The sequence below is a fragment of the Bombina bombina genome, chromosome 6, assembly GCF_027579735.1.
Source record: "Bombina bombina isolate aBomBom1 chromosome 6, aBomBom1.pri, whole genome shotgun sequence".
NCBI classification, from domain to species: Eukaryota; Metazoa; Chordata; class Amphibia; order Anura; family Bombinatoridae; genus Bombina; species Bombina bombina.
Genome location: NC_069504.1, coordinates 487,807,031 through 487,820,902, shown reverse-complemented (window position 1 = coordinate 487,820,902; position 13,872 = coordinate 487,807,031). Strand labels below are relative to the sequence as shown.

At 39.9% G+C, this 13,872-nt stretch overlaps 1 protein-coding gene across 1 annotated transcript in view; it reads left to right on the top strand.

The window, feature by feature from the left end:
• The window catches only part of CCDC33 (coiled-coil domain containing 33), a 159,587-nt gene that overhangs the window by 43,664 nt on the left and 102,051 nt on the right, over positions 1–13,872 (top strand). Inside the window, exons 6-7 of the mRNA XM_053717328.1 lie at positions 2,637–2,753; positions 5,072–5,182. Coding sequence (XP_053573303.1) covers positions 2,637–2,753; positions 5,072–5,182 — 228 coding nt within the window. The remainder of the gene's footprint in view (positions 1–2,636; positions 2,754–5,071; positions 5,183–13,872) is intronic.

Here is a 13,872-nt window from a genome sequence, read left to right as displayed (position 1 = left end):
ACAAATACACACACTGTGCTGTAAACATAGCTATATATTACTCATATGCATACTGTGCTGTGCACAATGCTATATAACACACATGCACACACTGTGCTGTGCACAAAGCTTTATAACACACATACACAGACACATGGCTGTGCTCATAGCTATATAACACACATACAAACACTGTTCTTTAAACATAGCTATATAATACTCATACGCATACTGCGCTGTGCACATAGCTATATAACACACATACACACATACTGTGCTGTGCAGGTAACTATATAACACACATGCACACACTGTGCTGTGCACATAGCTATATAACACACATGCACACACTGTGCTGTGCACGTAGCTATATAACACACATGCACACACTGTGCTGTGCACAAAGCTATATAACACACATACACACACCTGGCTGTGCTCATAGCTATATAACAATAACACACATACAAACACTGTTCTGTGCACATAGCTATATAATACTTATACGCATACTGTGCTGTGCACATAGCTATATAACACACATACACACATACTGTGCTGTGCACGTAGCTATATAACACACATACACACACTATGCTGTGCACACAGCTATATAACACACATACACACATACTGTGCTGTGCACATAGCTATATAACACACATACACACACCGGCTGTGCTCATAGCCATATAACACATAGCACATGGATGTGCACATAACTAAAATGTGCACAATGGGCACAAATATTGATATGCAGCTGTACACAAAAGTTTGAACACGATCCTGTGAATGTATAGTATATGCACAGAGCATATATTTAGTGTTGTGTGGTTCCAGGGTCGGTTCCAAGGGGGGGCATAGGGGGGCAATGCCCACCCAAATGGAATGCTGTGCCCCCTCAAAAAATATTGATATGATCATACGCTTTAAAAACAATAAATAAACTAATGAATTGTTATGTAATGCTGCATGCTGGGGCGGAGTTAGCTGCCGAACTGTGAGGTTGCATCACGCATCTGCAAGGAGCTCCGTGTCTTAACCTCTTATTTGGAATTGGAAGTTAGAGACTTTTTGGGCTTGTCTTTAACCCTATTAATTTTACCTAACTATAGTGAGTTACTCATTTTCTTAAACAATAGAACATGATAAGAATATGATTGTATCATATAAATATAAGTCTATATATGGCTACCGGCTTCTATCGATGCCTCAAAAGTGCACTGTGATCTTAGGCCGGTAGCCATTTATAGACTTATATTTATATGATAAAATCATATTCTTATAGGTTCACAGTGGCGTCACTAGGGGGGTGCAGGCCGCACCTGGGTGACACCCTCCAGGGGGTGACACCAACATTTTTTTATTGAAATTCAAAGAAATACAATGTTGAGATGCATAGATTATTTTATTAGAGGCTGGCATTTGTGAACATTAGTGGGACTGGGGAAGTTGTAGACACACAATTTTTTTGCCCCTTGAGCCAGTGCTGCAATTTCAACAAATAGTTTTCCTGACTGCTTTTGCTTGTTTGTACTTTGCTCCTCCCCTGCCTAATTTCACTATGAATGTTGTGGGTGTGCCGTGGGGCTTGCAAAGTTGCGCTGCTAGCCTAAACCTGCCTGCCTATCTGTGCTCACTGCTCAGTGACATGCGGCCCAGGGCTGTGCACTGACAGACTTGGAACAGAGTCAGAGAGCAGAATTTTCATAGTTTGCGCGCCTAAACCTTTTCTTCAGTGATTTATTTTAGAGTGCTCTGTTTATCTTTCATTTGATGTTCTGCTGAGCCATGGAGCAGCTCTAGGCATGAGCTTCATAATTAATGCAGTGCAGTTTACATATTTTGTATGTGTGTGTTTTTGTGTGTGTGTCTGAGTGTGTTTCCGAGTGTTTGTGTGTGCATCTGAGTATGTTTTTAAGTGTGTCTGAGTGTTTGTATGTGTGTGTGCCTGTGTTTTTGTGTGTGTCTGCTTTCTGGGGGGGGGGTGACACCATGACTTACCGCACCGGGTGACACCAACCCTAGTGACACCACTGTAGGTTCACAGTACATAGGTTGTATTAAGTAGCCTGATATCCGTTCGTTATTGCAAAACAGGTATAACTAAATCTAATCTACAAAATTACCAGTACCTGAAAACCTAGTATCCTCACTACTATTGCAAACAAAGGGGTTAATTGCATTGGGGGGTTTGGGGTGCATGGCTGTTAGGGGACATGATTAAGATTTGAGAATGAGTTTAAGGGTTTTGGATCATGGTGATTAAGGGGTGAATTGTTTTTAAGGAGCTATTGCACTAGGGGTCTCAAGTTTAATGGCTCTGTTTTAGTGCACTACATAAGATTTATACTTTATTCTTTTACTTAGTGATTTAGCACATATTCTCCAAATGTAGGGGTATAAGCCAGCCAGAAGCTACACTTTCCTGCAGAATATGTAGGTCTGCTCTTATTTTGACTCTCATACATGCTTTGTAAATGTGTGCCCCCTCGTGAAAACAAAATGCCCCCCCCCCCCATTTCATTCGTTCTGGAGCCAACCCTGTGTGGTTCCATTGTTTTATGTCCACTTTTAGAATTGACAAGTACAGTACAGTTCTTATGTTTTCTCATAAGGAAAATTTTGTATGTACTAATAATCTTCTTATTCGCTAGCATCCAGAACTGTTTCTGAGTCCACTAAAGGAAAGGAACCTGAATGAATGGGGCCCACAAAATGACCAAACCCCAAAGCTCAGACAAAGCTTCATAGACACTTCTCATAAAGAAGAGGTGAGTGGGAAAAAAAAATCTGTTGCATAGTATTGTATACTAAAATTCGGCTACATAGTACTATATACTGAGAGAGAGAGCTCTGCTACAGAGCACTATATGCTGAGAGATAGCACTGCTACAAATCACTTTATGCTGAGAGATAGCACTGCTACAAATCACTTTATGCTGAGAGATAGCACTGCTGCACACCGCTATTTGCTGAGAGATAGCACTGCTACACATCACTATATACTAAGAGAAATCAATGCTACACAACACTATATTGTGAGAGAGAGCTTTGCTACATAGCACTATATGCTGAGAGATAGAACTGCTACACATCACTATATACTAAGAGAAATCACTGCTACACAACACTATATTGTGAGAGAGAGCTTTGCTACACAGCACTATATGTTGAGATAGCACTTCTACATATGACTATATGCTGAGAAATAGCTCTACTACACAACACTATATGCTCAGCTAGAGCTCTGCTACACAGCACTATATGCTGAGAGATAGCACTGCTACATATGACTATATGCTGAGAGAGAGATCTGCTACACAGCACTATATGCTGAGAGAGATCACTGCTACACTGCACTGTATGCTGAGAGATAGCACTGCTACACAGCACTATATGCTGAGAGAGAGATCTGCTACACAGCACTATATGCTGAGAGAGAGCACTGCTACACTGCACTATATGCTGAGAGATAGCACTGCTACACAGCACTATATGCTGAGAGATGGCTCTGCTACACAGCACTATATGCTGAGAAATAGCACTGCTACATAGCACTAAATGCTGAGATATCTCTGCTACACAGCACTATATGCTGACCGATAGTACAGGGGTGGACTGCCAATTTTGGTCCAGGGGGGCATTTAAAATCCAGTAGCCCAGACACACACAATTAAACACACACTATTGCTCACGCATACACACACAGGAAAAAACACACACTTGATCACATACACGAACAAAATCACACACATAAACAATTTCACACTCTTGATCACACATATACACACACAGGATCACACTCACATGCTCACAGTGACACACACATACAAAACCATTTAAACAAATAGAGAAACACTGGCTGTCAACTATAAAATCTAGTTGTTTTGATAAGTTATAATGCAAACTAAATGTAGCATATTGAGAGGTTATGTTTGTGGGGATTAGAAGGGATAAACTATTTACAGAGTTAAGTGAATGTTTGTGAAACGCTAGGTAAGATTGACTATTGAAACAAATAAAGGGGACTTTCATTCATGAAGTATAACATACTTCATGCAGAAAGTGCCTTTATTTATTTCAAGCGATCGCCATTCTGAGCTGCTCAGGCTGCCCACGGCAGATCGCTGTTTTGCTAAGAGGTGACGTTTTCACCTCTTAGCAAATAGCATGCGGGAAAGCCGTCTCCCAAGGGCGCCAAGCCGTATTTACCGCACGGCTATTGGTTAAGAGGTAAAAACATCACCTCTCAAGCAACAACTCTCATAAACGCTAGTGTTAACTTTCACTTTAAACCCAGATCTATCTCCACAGTTGTATATAGTTTGAAATTGAGTAACAGCTACACTGTATTTATATACAGAGCGTGATGTGTAAACAACCAAACAGAAGAATAGGATTACTATTGGCAGAAATTGTGCAACAGTTTGTAAATGTATATAACAAAAGCTTGTTACAGTTTCAGCACCTAAGGTAGGAGAAAACACTTTGTAGCAATTACTGCAGATGTTAGTTGTTACAGATTGAATCTATGGCATAGGCAAAGTACATATTACTTTAAAACATAAGATATCACTTTGAATTCCAAACAAATAACTCCTGTAGTAGAGATGAAGGTTTATGGCACCAGGTAAGTTGTTCCTATACTAGAATTTGCCTTCCAGCTGTAGCCATTCACTCACAGTCACAATCGCTGCACTAGCTCAACTAACTGGCTGTGAGTGTAGGAAGCGCACCAGGAGGCTTGGTAACACCACTTGCTGGCCCCCCTACCTGCCGGGCCCTTGGTCCAGGTCTATTTGCCTGACTGTTCAGTCTGCCCCTAGCTGTACACACAATATTAGTTCACAATAACATACACAGTGAGCACATGGATGTGCTGTGTACACAACATTACAAAGCAAATATGTATATGTAGCTATACACAAAGACTTAAACACACTGTTGTGAATGCAAAAACAGAATACATGCAAATGGTGCTTTCTGTTTTCATTGTTTTATGTCTCTTTTAGAATCAACAGGTGCAGTTCAATTTAAATATTCAAGTATATAAAGTGTTGTCCACCCTAATAATCTTCTTATTCCCTAGCAGTCTGAATCATTTCCATTGAAGGAAACGGCCCACAATGGATCAGGACCACACAGGGACCAGACTATAACACCCAGACATGGCTTCATAGGCACCGCACATAAAAAAGAAGTAAGTGAAAGAAAGAGCTCTGCTGCTCTGCACTGTATGGTGAAATCTAGTTCTGCTACTTAAACTATATAATGCTCAGACATAGCTCTGCAGCCCAACACTATATACTCAAAAACTGCCGTCTTCCAGGTCTTTTTAGTGAAGAATGGCGCTATCTGCTGAGAAGATTTTCTGTCACTAAGTGCTGTATACTGAGGGATAGCTCTGCTGCTTATCACTGTATATTTGCTTAGCTCTGCTTTCCAGCTCTGTATACTAAGAAATCGCTCTGCTGCCCATAGCTGTATACTGAGAGACAGCTGTGCTTCCCAGTTCTGTATACTGAGAAATGGCTCTGCTGCCTAGCACTGTATAATGTCATATCTCTACTGTCCAGCTCTGCATACTGAGAGATAGCTCTGTTGCCCAATGCCCAGTGCTGTATACTGAGATATAGCTTTGCTGCCCAATGCTGTATACTAAGAGATTGCTCTGCTACACAGCACTATATGATGAGAGATATCTCTGCTACATAACACTAAAAGCTGAGAGATAGCTCTGCTTCATATGACTATGTGATGAGAAAGAGCTGTGCTACACAACCCTATTTGATTAAAGATAGCTATGCTACATATGAATATATGCTGAGAGATACAACTGCTACATAGCACTATGTGATGATAGAGAGATTTGCTACACAGTACTATATGCTGAGATATAGCTCTACTACATATGACTATATGCTGAAAGATATAAGTGCTACATAGCACTATATGCTGAGAGATAGTTCTGCTACACAACACTATATACTGAGAGATAGTTCTGCTACACAACACTGTGCTGAGAGATTGCTCTGCTACATAGCACTATATGCTGATAAATAACACTGCTACATATGACTATATGCAGAGAGATAGAACTGCTACAAAGTACTATATGCTGATACATAGCACTGCTACATAGCATTATATTCTGAGAGATAGCTCTGGTAAATAACACTAAAAGCTGAGAGATAGCTCTGCTACATATGACTATATGCTGGGAGATAGAACTGCTACATAGCACTATACACTGAGCAGTAGTTCTGCTACAAAACATTATCGCCTAGATTTAGAGTTCTGCGGTAGCCATCAAAAGCAGCTTTTGGCCGCCCGCTGGTATTTAGAGTCGTGTAGGTAAAGGTCTAACCCTCACTTTCAAGCCGTGACTTTTCCATACCGCAGATCCCCTTACGCCAATTGCGTATCCTATCTTTTCAATGGGATCTTCCTAACGCTGGTATTTAGAGTCTTGGCTGAAGTGAGCGTTACAACTCTACCGACAAGACTCCTACCGCCCATGGAAAGGCTGTAGTTAAGAGCTTTCTGGGCTAACGCCGGTTTATAAAGCTCTTGACTATAGTGCTCTAAAGTACACTAACACCCATAAACTACCTATGTACCCCTAAACCGAGGTCCCCCCACATCGCAGCCACTATAATAAATTTTTTAAACCCCTAATCTGCCTACCGCACACCGCCGCCACCTACATTATCACTATGAACCCCTAATCTGCCTAATTATATTTATTAACCCCTAATCTGCCGACCGGACCTCGCCGCTACTCTAATAAGGTTATTAACCCCTAAACCGCCACACTCCCGCCTCGCAAACCCTATAATAAATAGTATTAACCCCTAATCTGCCCTCCCTAACATCGCCACCACCTAACTTCAAGTATTAACCCCTAATCTGCCGACCGGACCTCGCCGCTACTCTAATAAATGTAGTAACCCCTAAAGCTAAGTCTAACCCTAACCCTAACACCCCCCTAAATTAAATATAATTTTAATCTAACAAAATAAATTAAATCTTATTAACTAAAGTATTCCTATTTAAAATTAAAACTAAATACTTACCTGTAAAATAAACCCTAATATAGCTACAATATAACGAATAATTATATTGTAGCTATTTTAGGATTTATATTTATTTTACAGGCAGCTTTGTATTTATTTTAACTAGGTACAATAGCTATTAAATAGTTATTTACTATTTAATAGCTACCTAGTTAAAATAATTACAAAATTACCTGTAAAATAAATCCTAACCTAAGTTACAATTAAACCTAACACTACACTATAATTAAATAAATTAAATAAATTACCTACAATTAAATAAACTAAACTAAATTACAAAAACAAACAAACACTAAATTACAAAAAATAAAAAAGATTAAAAGAATTTTAAGATAATTACACCTACTCTAAAATTCCCTACCCTAATCTAAATTACAAAAGTTAACAGCTCTATTACCAGCCCTTAAAATGGCTTTTTGCGGGGCATGCCCCAAAGTAATTGGCTCTTTTGCCTGTAAAAATACCCACAATTCCACCCCCCAACATTACAACCCACCACCCACATACCCCTACTCTAACCCAAACCCCCCTTAAATAAACCTAACACTACCCCCCCTGAAGATCTCCCTACCTTGAGTCGTCTTCACCCAACCGGGCCGAAGTCTTCATCCGATGGGGCAGAAGAGGACATCCAGACCGGCAGAAGTCTTCATCCTATCCGGGCAGAAGAGGACATCTGGACCGGCAGACATCTTCATCCAAGCGGCATCTTCTATCTTCATCCATCCGACAAGGAGCGGCTCCATCTTCAAGACATCCGGCGCGGAACATCCTTCTTCACCGACGACTAGACGACGAATGACGGTTCCTTTAAATGACATCATCCAAGATGGCGTCCCTCGGAATTAAGGTAGGAAAAATCTGATTGGCTGATTGAATCTATTGGCTGTTCCGATCAGCCAATAGAATGCGAGCTCAATCTGAGTGGCTGATTGGATCAACCAATCGGCTTGGACTTTAATCTGATTGGCTGATTCAATCAGCCAATCCGATTTTTCCTACCTTAATTCCGATTGGCTGATAGAATCCTATCAGCCAATCGGAATTCGAGGGACGCCATCTTGGATGACGTCATTTAAAGGAACCATCATTCATCGTCTAGTCGTCGGTGAAGAAGGATGTTCCGCGCCGGAGGTCTTGAAGATGGAGCCGCTCCTCTTCGGATGGATGAAGATAGAAAATGCAGCTTGGATAAAGATGTCTGCCGGTCCGGATGTCCTCTTCTGCCCGTATAGGATGAAGACTTCTGCTGGTCTGGATGTCCTCTTCTGCCCCATCGGATGAAGACTTCGGCCCGGTTGGGTGAAGACGACGCAAGGTAGGGAGATCTTCAGGGGGGTAGTGTTAGGTTTATTTAAGGGGGGTTTGGGTTAGAGTAGGGGTATGTGGGTGGTGGGTTGTAATGTTGGGGGGTGGTATTGTGGGTTTTTTTACAGGCAAAAGAGCTGATTACTTTGGGGCATGCCCCGCAAAAAACCTTTTTAAGGGCTGGTAATAGAGCTGTTAACTTTTTAAATTTAGATTAGTGTAGGGAATTTTTTTTTTATTAGGGGGGGGCTTTGTTATTTTATTAGGGGGCTTAGAGTAGGTGTAATTAGCTTAAAATTCTTGTAATCTTTTTTTATTTTTTGTAATTTAGTGTTTGTTTTTTTTGTAATTTAGTTTAGTTTATTTAATTGTAGGTAATTGTAGGTAATTTATTTAATTTATTTATTGATAGTGTAGTGTTAGGTTTAATTGTAACTTAGGTTAGGATTTATTTTACAGGTAATTTTGTAATTATTTTAACTAGGTAGCTATTAAATAGTAAATAACGATTTAATAGCTATTGTACCTAGTTAAAATAAATACAAAGTTGCCTGTAAAATAAATATAAATCCTAAAATAGCTACAATATAATTATTCGTTATATTGTAGCTATATTAGGGTTTATTTTACAGGTAAGTATTTAGTTTTAAATATGAATACTTTAGTTAATAAGATTTAATTTATTTCATTAGATTAAAATTATATTTAATTTAGGGAGGTGTTAGGGTTAGACTTAGCTTTAGGGGTTACTACATTTATTAGAGTAGCGGCGAGGTCCGGTCGGCAGATTAGGGGTTAATACTTGAAGTTAGGTGGCGGCGAAGTTAGGGAGGGCAGATTAGGGGTTAATACTATTTATTATAGGGTTTGCGAGGTGGGAGTGCGGCGGTTTAGGGGTTAATAACTTTAATAGAGTAGCGGCGAAGTCCGGTCGGCAGATTAGGGGTTAATAAGTGTAGGTAAGGTAGCGGCGACGTTGGGGGGGCAGATTAGGGGTTAATAAATATAATATAGGTGTCGGCAATGTTAGGGGCAGCAGATTAGGGGTACATAGGTATAATGTAGGTTGCAGCGGTGTCCGGAGCGGCAGATTAGGGGTTAATTGTGTAATGCAGGTGTCAGCGATAGTGGGGGCGGCAGATTAGGGGTTAATAAGTGTAAGGTTAGGGGTGTTTAGACTCGGGGTTCATGTTAGGGTGTTAGGTGCAGACTTAGAAACTGTTTCCCCATAGGAAACAATGGGGCTGCGTTAGGAGCTTAACGCTGCTTTTTTACAGGTGTTAGGTTTTTTTTCAGCCAAAACTGCCCCATTGTTTCCTATGGGGGAATCGTGCATGAGCACGTTTTTCCAGCTAGCCGCTACCGTAAGCAACGCTGGTATTGAGAGTTGAAGTGGCGGTAAATATGCCTTTACGCTCCCTTTTTGGAGCCTAACGCAGCCCTTCAGAGAACTCTAAATACCAGCATTGTTTAGAAGCAGCGCTAGAAAAAAAAAAGACGCGTAGCTAATGTACCCCTTCGGCCGCAAAACTCTAAATCTAGGCGTTTATGCTGAGAGATATAACTGCTATCACTATGTGCTGAGATATAGCTCTGCTACATAGCACTATATAATAAGATAATTTTGCTCTACGTAGCACTACATGCTGAGAGAGCTTTGATACACAGCACTATATACTGAGAGATAGTTCTGCTACAGAGCACTATATGCTGAGAGATAGTTCTGCTACACAACACTATATGCTGAGAGATAGCTTTGCTACACAACACTGTATGCTGAGAGATAGCCAGCTTTATATGCTAAGAGATAGCTCTGCTACACAGCACTAGGTGATGAGAGATTGCTCTGCTACATAGCACTATATGATTATAAATAGAATTGCTACATATGACTATATGCTGAGAGATGGAACTGCTACATAGTACTATATGCTGATGGATAGCACTGCTACATAGCACTATGTGCTGAGAGATAGCTCTGGTACATATGACTATATGCTGAGGATAGCACTACTACATAGCTTTATATGCTGAGAGATATCACTGCTACATTGCACAGAGATAGCTCTGCTATGTAGTACTAAATGTTGACAGATAGCTGTCCAGTTCTGTATACTGTGAAATAGCTGTTCTGTTCAGAAATGTATAATTATTATGTATACTGAGAGATAAATATAGATCACCTCTATGCTGATGACACCCTGATCTCTCTCTCCCTCTGTCCTTTCCCATGTCAGCGACTGCTTATCTGGTATTTCTTCCTGGATGACCTATCACCACCTAAAGATTAACATGTCCAAGACTGAGATCCTGCTACCCCCCCCCCCCCCCCCTCTAGTTTTACGCTGACTTCTGACTTTTCTATCCCTGTCGACGGCATCACCTTCACCCCAAGTTCCTTGCCTTGGAGTTACATTTGACTTAAATCTTTCTTTCATCCCCCACATCCAATCGCTTTCCTCATCCTGCCACAACCACCTATACAATATTTCCACGATTCTCCCTTTTCTGAGTGCTATCACCACAAAGAAAATAATCCACTCCCTTGTTATTTCTCGACTTGATTACGGCAATAACCTACTCGCTGGCCTTCCTCTCTCCCGCCTCTACCCTCTTCAAACCATCATAAATGCCTCTGCAAGGCTAATCCACCTTTCCCGTCACTCTGTATCTGCTGCACCTCTCTGTGAGTCCCTTCATCGGCTCCCCATTCACAGCAGAATTAAATTTAAAATCCTCAACCTTACATACAAAGCTCTCACCAATGCCGCTCCCCACTACCTATCCTCTCTAATCAACAAGTATACTCCAGCTCGCCCACTAAGATCCAACAATGACCTGCTCCTTGCATCTTCGACCATCACTTCTTCCCATGCTAGACTGCAGGACTTCTGTTGAACAGTACCTACCCTCTGGAACACTCTCCCTCGTCCTGTCAGGCTTTCCCCTAATCTTTCTTCATTTAAATGCTCCCTGAAGACTTTTTTGTTCAGAGAAGCCTACCACCCAACTCAGTAATAAATTACTTCCACTTACCTAATAGTTCCCTCATCTAACTCTGTATTAACATCTTGCTCACTCTTGCAGTCCTCACCTCCTGTTTCTCAACATCCCACCCTTCTAGATTGTAAGTTCCCACAGGAATAGGGCCCTCAATTCCTTGTGTATGTGTTTGTAAAATGTTGTATTGTCTCTTACAAGTTTTATATCATTGTCCTATCTAAATGAATAGTACTCATGGACAGCGCTGCGGAATATGTTAGCGCTTTATAAATAAAGTATAATAATAATAATATCTGCTGTTCAGTTCTGTGTGCTGAGGGAGAGCTCTGCTGTTCAGCGCTCTCCATCCCAGTTCTATATAGTGAAATATCGCTCTTCTACATATCACTATATGCTGAGATATAACTCTGCTATACAGCCCTGTATATTATAAGATGGTTCTGATCATTAATTCTGCATAATGAGATAGTTCTGAAGTTTTATTCATTTAACAGCTGGTTGCCCAGCACTGCATAAGGTGATGTCTGCCTTGGCATTCTGAGATATTATGATCCTGTTGAATTTTTATGTGAAAGGCGCAAATGACACAGGAAAGCATTAGTAAAATAAGTAAAGAAAGAAGGGATGTATGGCAAAAGCAAAATAAAGGGGTAGGAGAGATGTGGGGTACATAGTACACTGGGACTTTATATCCCTACTCCTTGGGGTGTGCAACTCTTCTGCATTAGGATTATTCCACAGAATAAAGAGGATGAAAAAGAGGGATGAAAGAATGGATATAGCTGCTGTTCTGCTTATCTCAGGCTTCCAGAGCTGAAGCCGCTTGTGTCTACAGACCTACGAGACCTCTCATCTGCAGCTTCAGACTATGTGAGCATACAGCCCTTCATCTGGGATTGTAGCTTTATATGACTAAGGAAATGGTTTAACCCTCTTTTACTTGTTCAGTTTGTATGTGTGTAAATGCATTTCTTTACAAATAAATTCAAATCAGTCATAATATATAAACCAACTTTTTCTGAGGGAGTTGTCCCTGTCAGCCAGTTAGCAATTAAAGGGATAGTAAACACTAAGAAATGTTATTGTTTAAAAAGATAGATAATTCCTTTATTTACCATTCCCCAGTTTTTCATAACCAACACTGTTATAGAAATATACTTTTTACCTCTGTAATTACCTTGTATCTAAGTTTCTGTAGACTACCTCCTTATCTCAGATCTTTTGACAGACTTGCATTTCAGGCAATTAGTGGTGACTCTTAAATAACTTCACGTGTGTGAGCACAGTGTTATCTATATGAAACACATATACTAATGCCCTCTAGCTGTAAAAAACTGTCAAATGCATTCAGATGAGAGGCAACCTTCAAGGGTTTATAAATTAGCACATGAGCCTGCCTAGGTTTAGCTTTCAACTAAGAATAACAAGAGAACAAAGCAAATTTGATGATAATGGTAAATTAGAAAGTTGTTTAAAATGACATGCTTTAAAGGGACTTTACTATCCCTGTATAAAAATGTGCAATTCCTGTTATATTTACTTTATATATAAACAGGTTTTTACATAATCATGTTTGCACACTTTCATATACATGACAGAAAATAATAGAATATTTCCTCTTTATTAACCTATCACAATGGAAACTTATCTCCATCCTGGCCTTTGATTTTTTATTTTTTTTTAACTTAACAATCACAAACCTAAAATGCCATTCTTCAAACATAAACTGTCTTTGATTGGTGCAAATGAATGAGGCACAAGCTTCCTTATAGTACATATACCAAATCAGAGTCTCCCTGTGATCCAAGATCAGCAGTAGAGCAGGAAAAATGTACTAATCTGTCAAAAGCTGCATTAAAAATATGGATGTGAATTGCAAGAATTATTAAAGAGCATGCTGGGTTTATACAGCCTTAGCAAATCTTTCACTAGAACAGCCCTTTAAGTGAAATCAGTTAAAGGAGCAGTCTACACCAGAACTGTTATTGTTTTAAAAGATAGATAATCCCTTTAATACTCATTCACCAGTTTTGCATAACAAACACTGTTATATTAATACACGTTTTACCGCTTTGATTACCTTGTATCTAAGCATCTTCTGACAGCCCCCTGATCACATGACTTTGTATTTATTATCTATTGACTTGCATTTCAGCCAATTGGTGCAGTGTTGTGCTGACTGTTAAATAACTCAATGGGCGTAAGCACAATGTTATCCTGTTGTGAAGAGCAAATAAAAAAGCATGTGATAAAAGGCTGTCTGTAGTGGCTTAGAAACAGGCAGAAATTTAGATGTTTAAATGTTATAAATTATATTACTATAAAAATGTTGGTTGTGCAAAGTTGGGGAATGGGTAGTTAAGGCGTTGTCTATCTTTTTAAACAATTAAATTTTTTGTGTTGACTGTCCCTTTAAACTCTTCAGCTCTTGCTCTGTATTTGTATGTAAATGCCAGACTTCTCTGTCTTTCATGTAAAACCACACAGGGCTACATTTGTATAT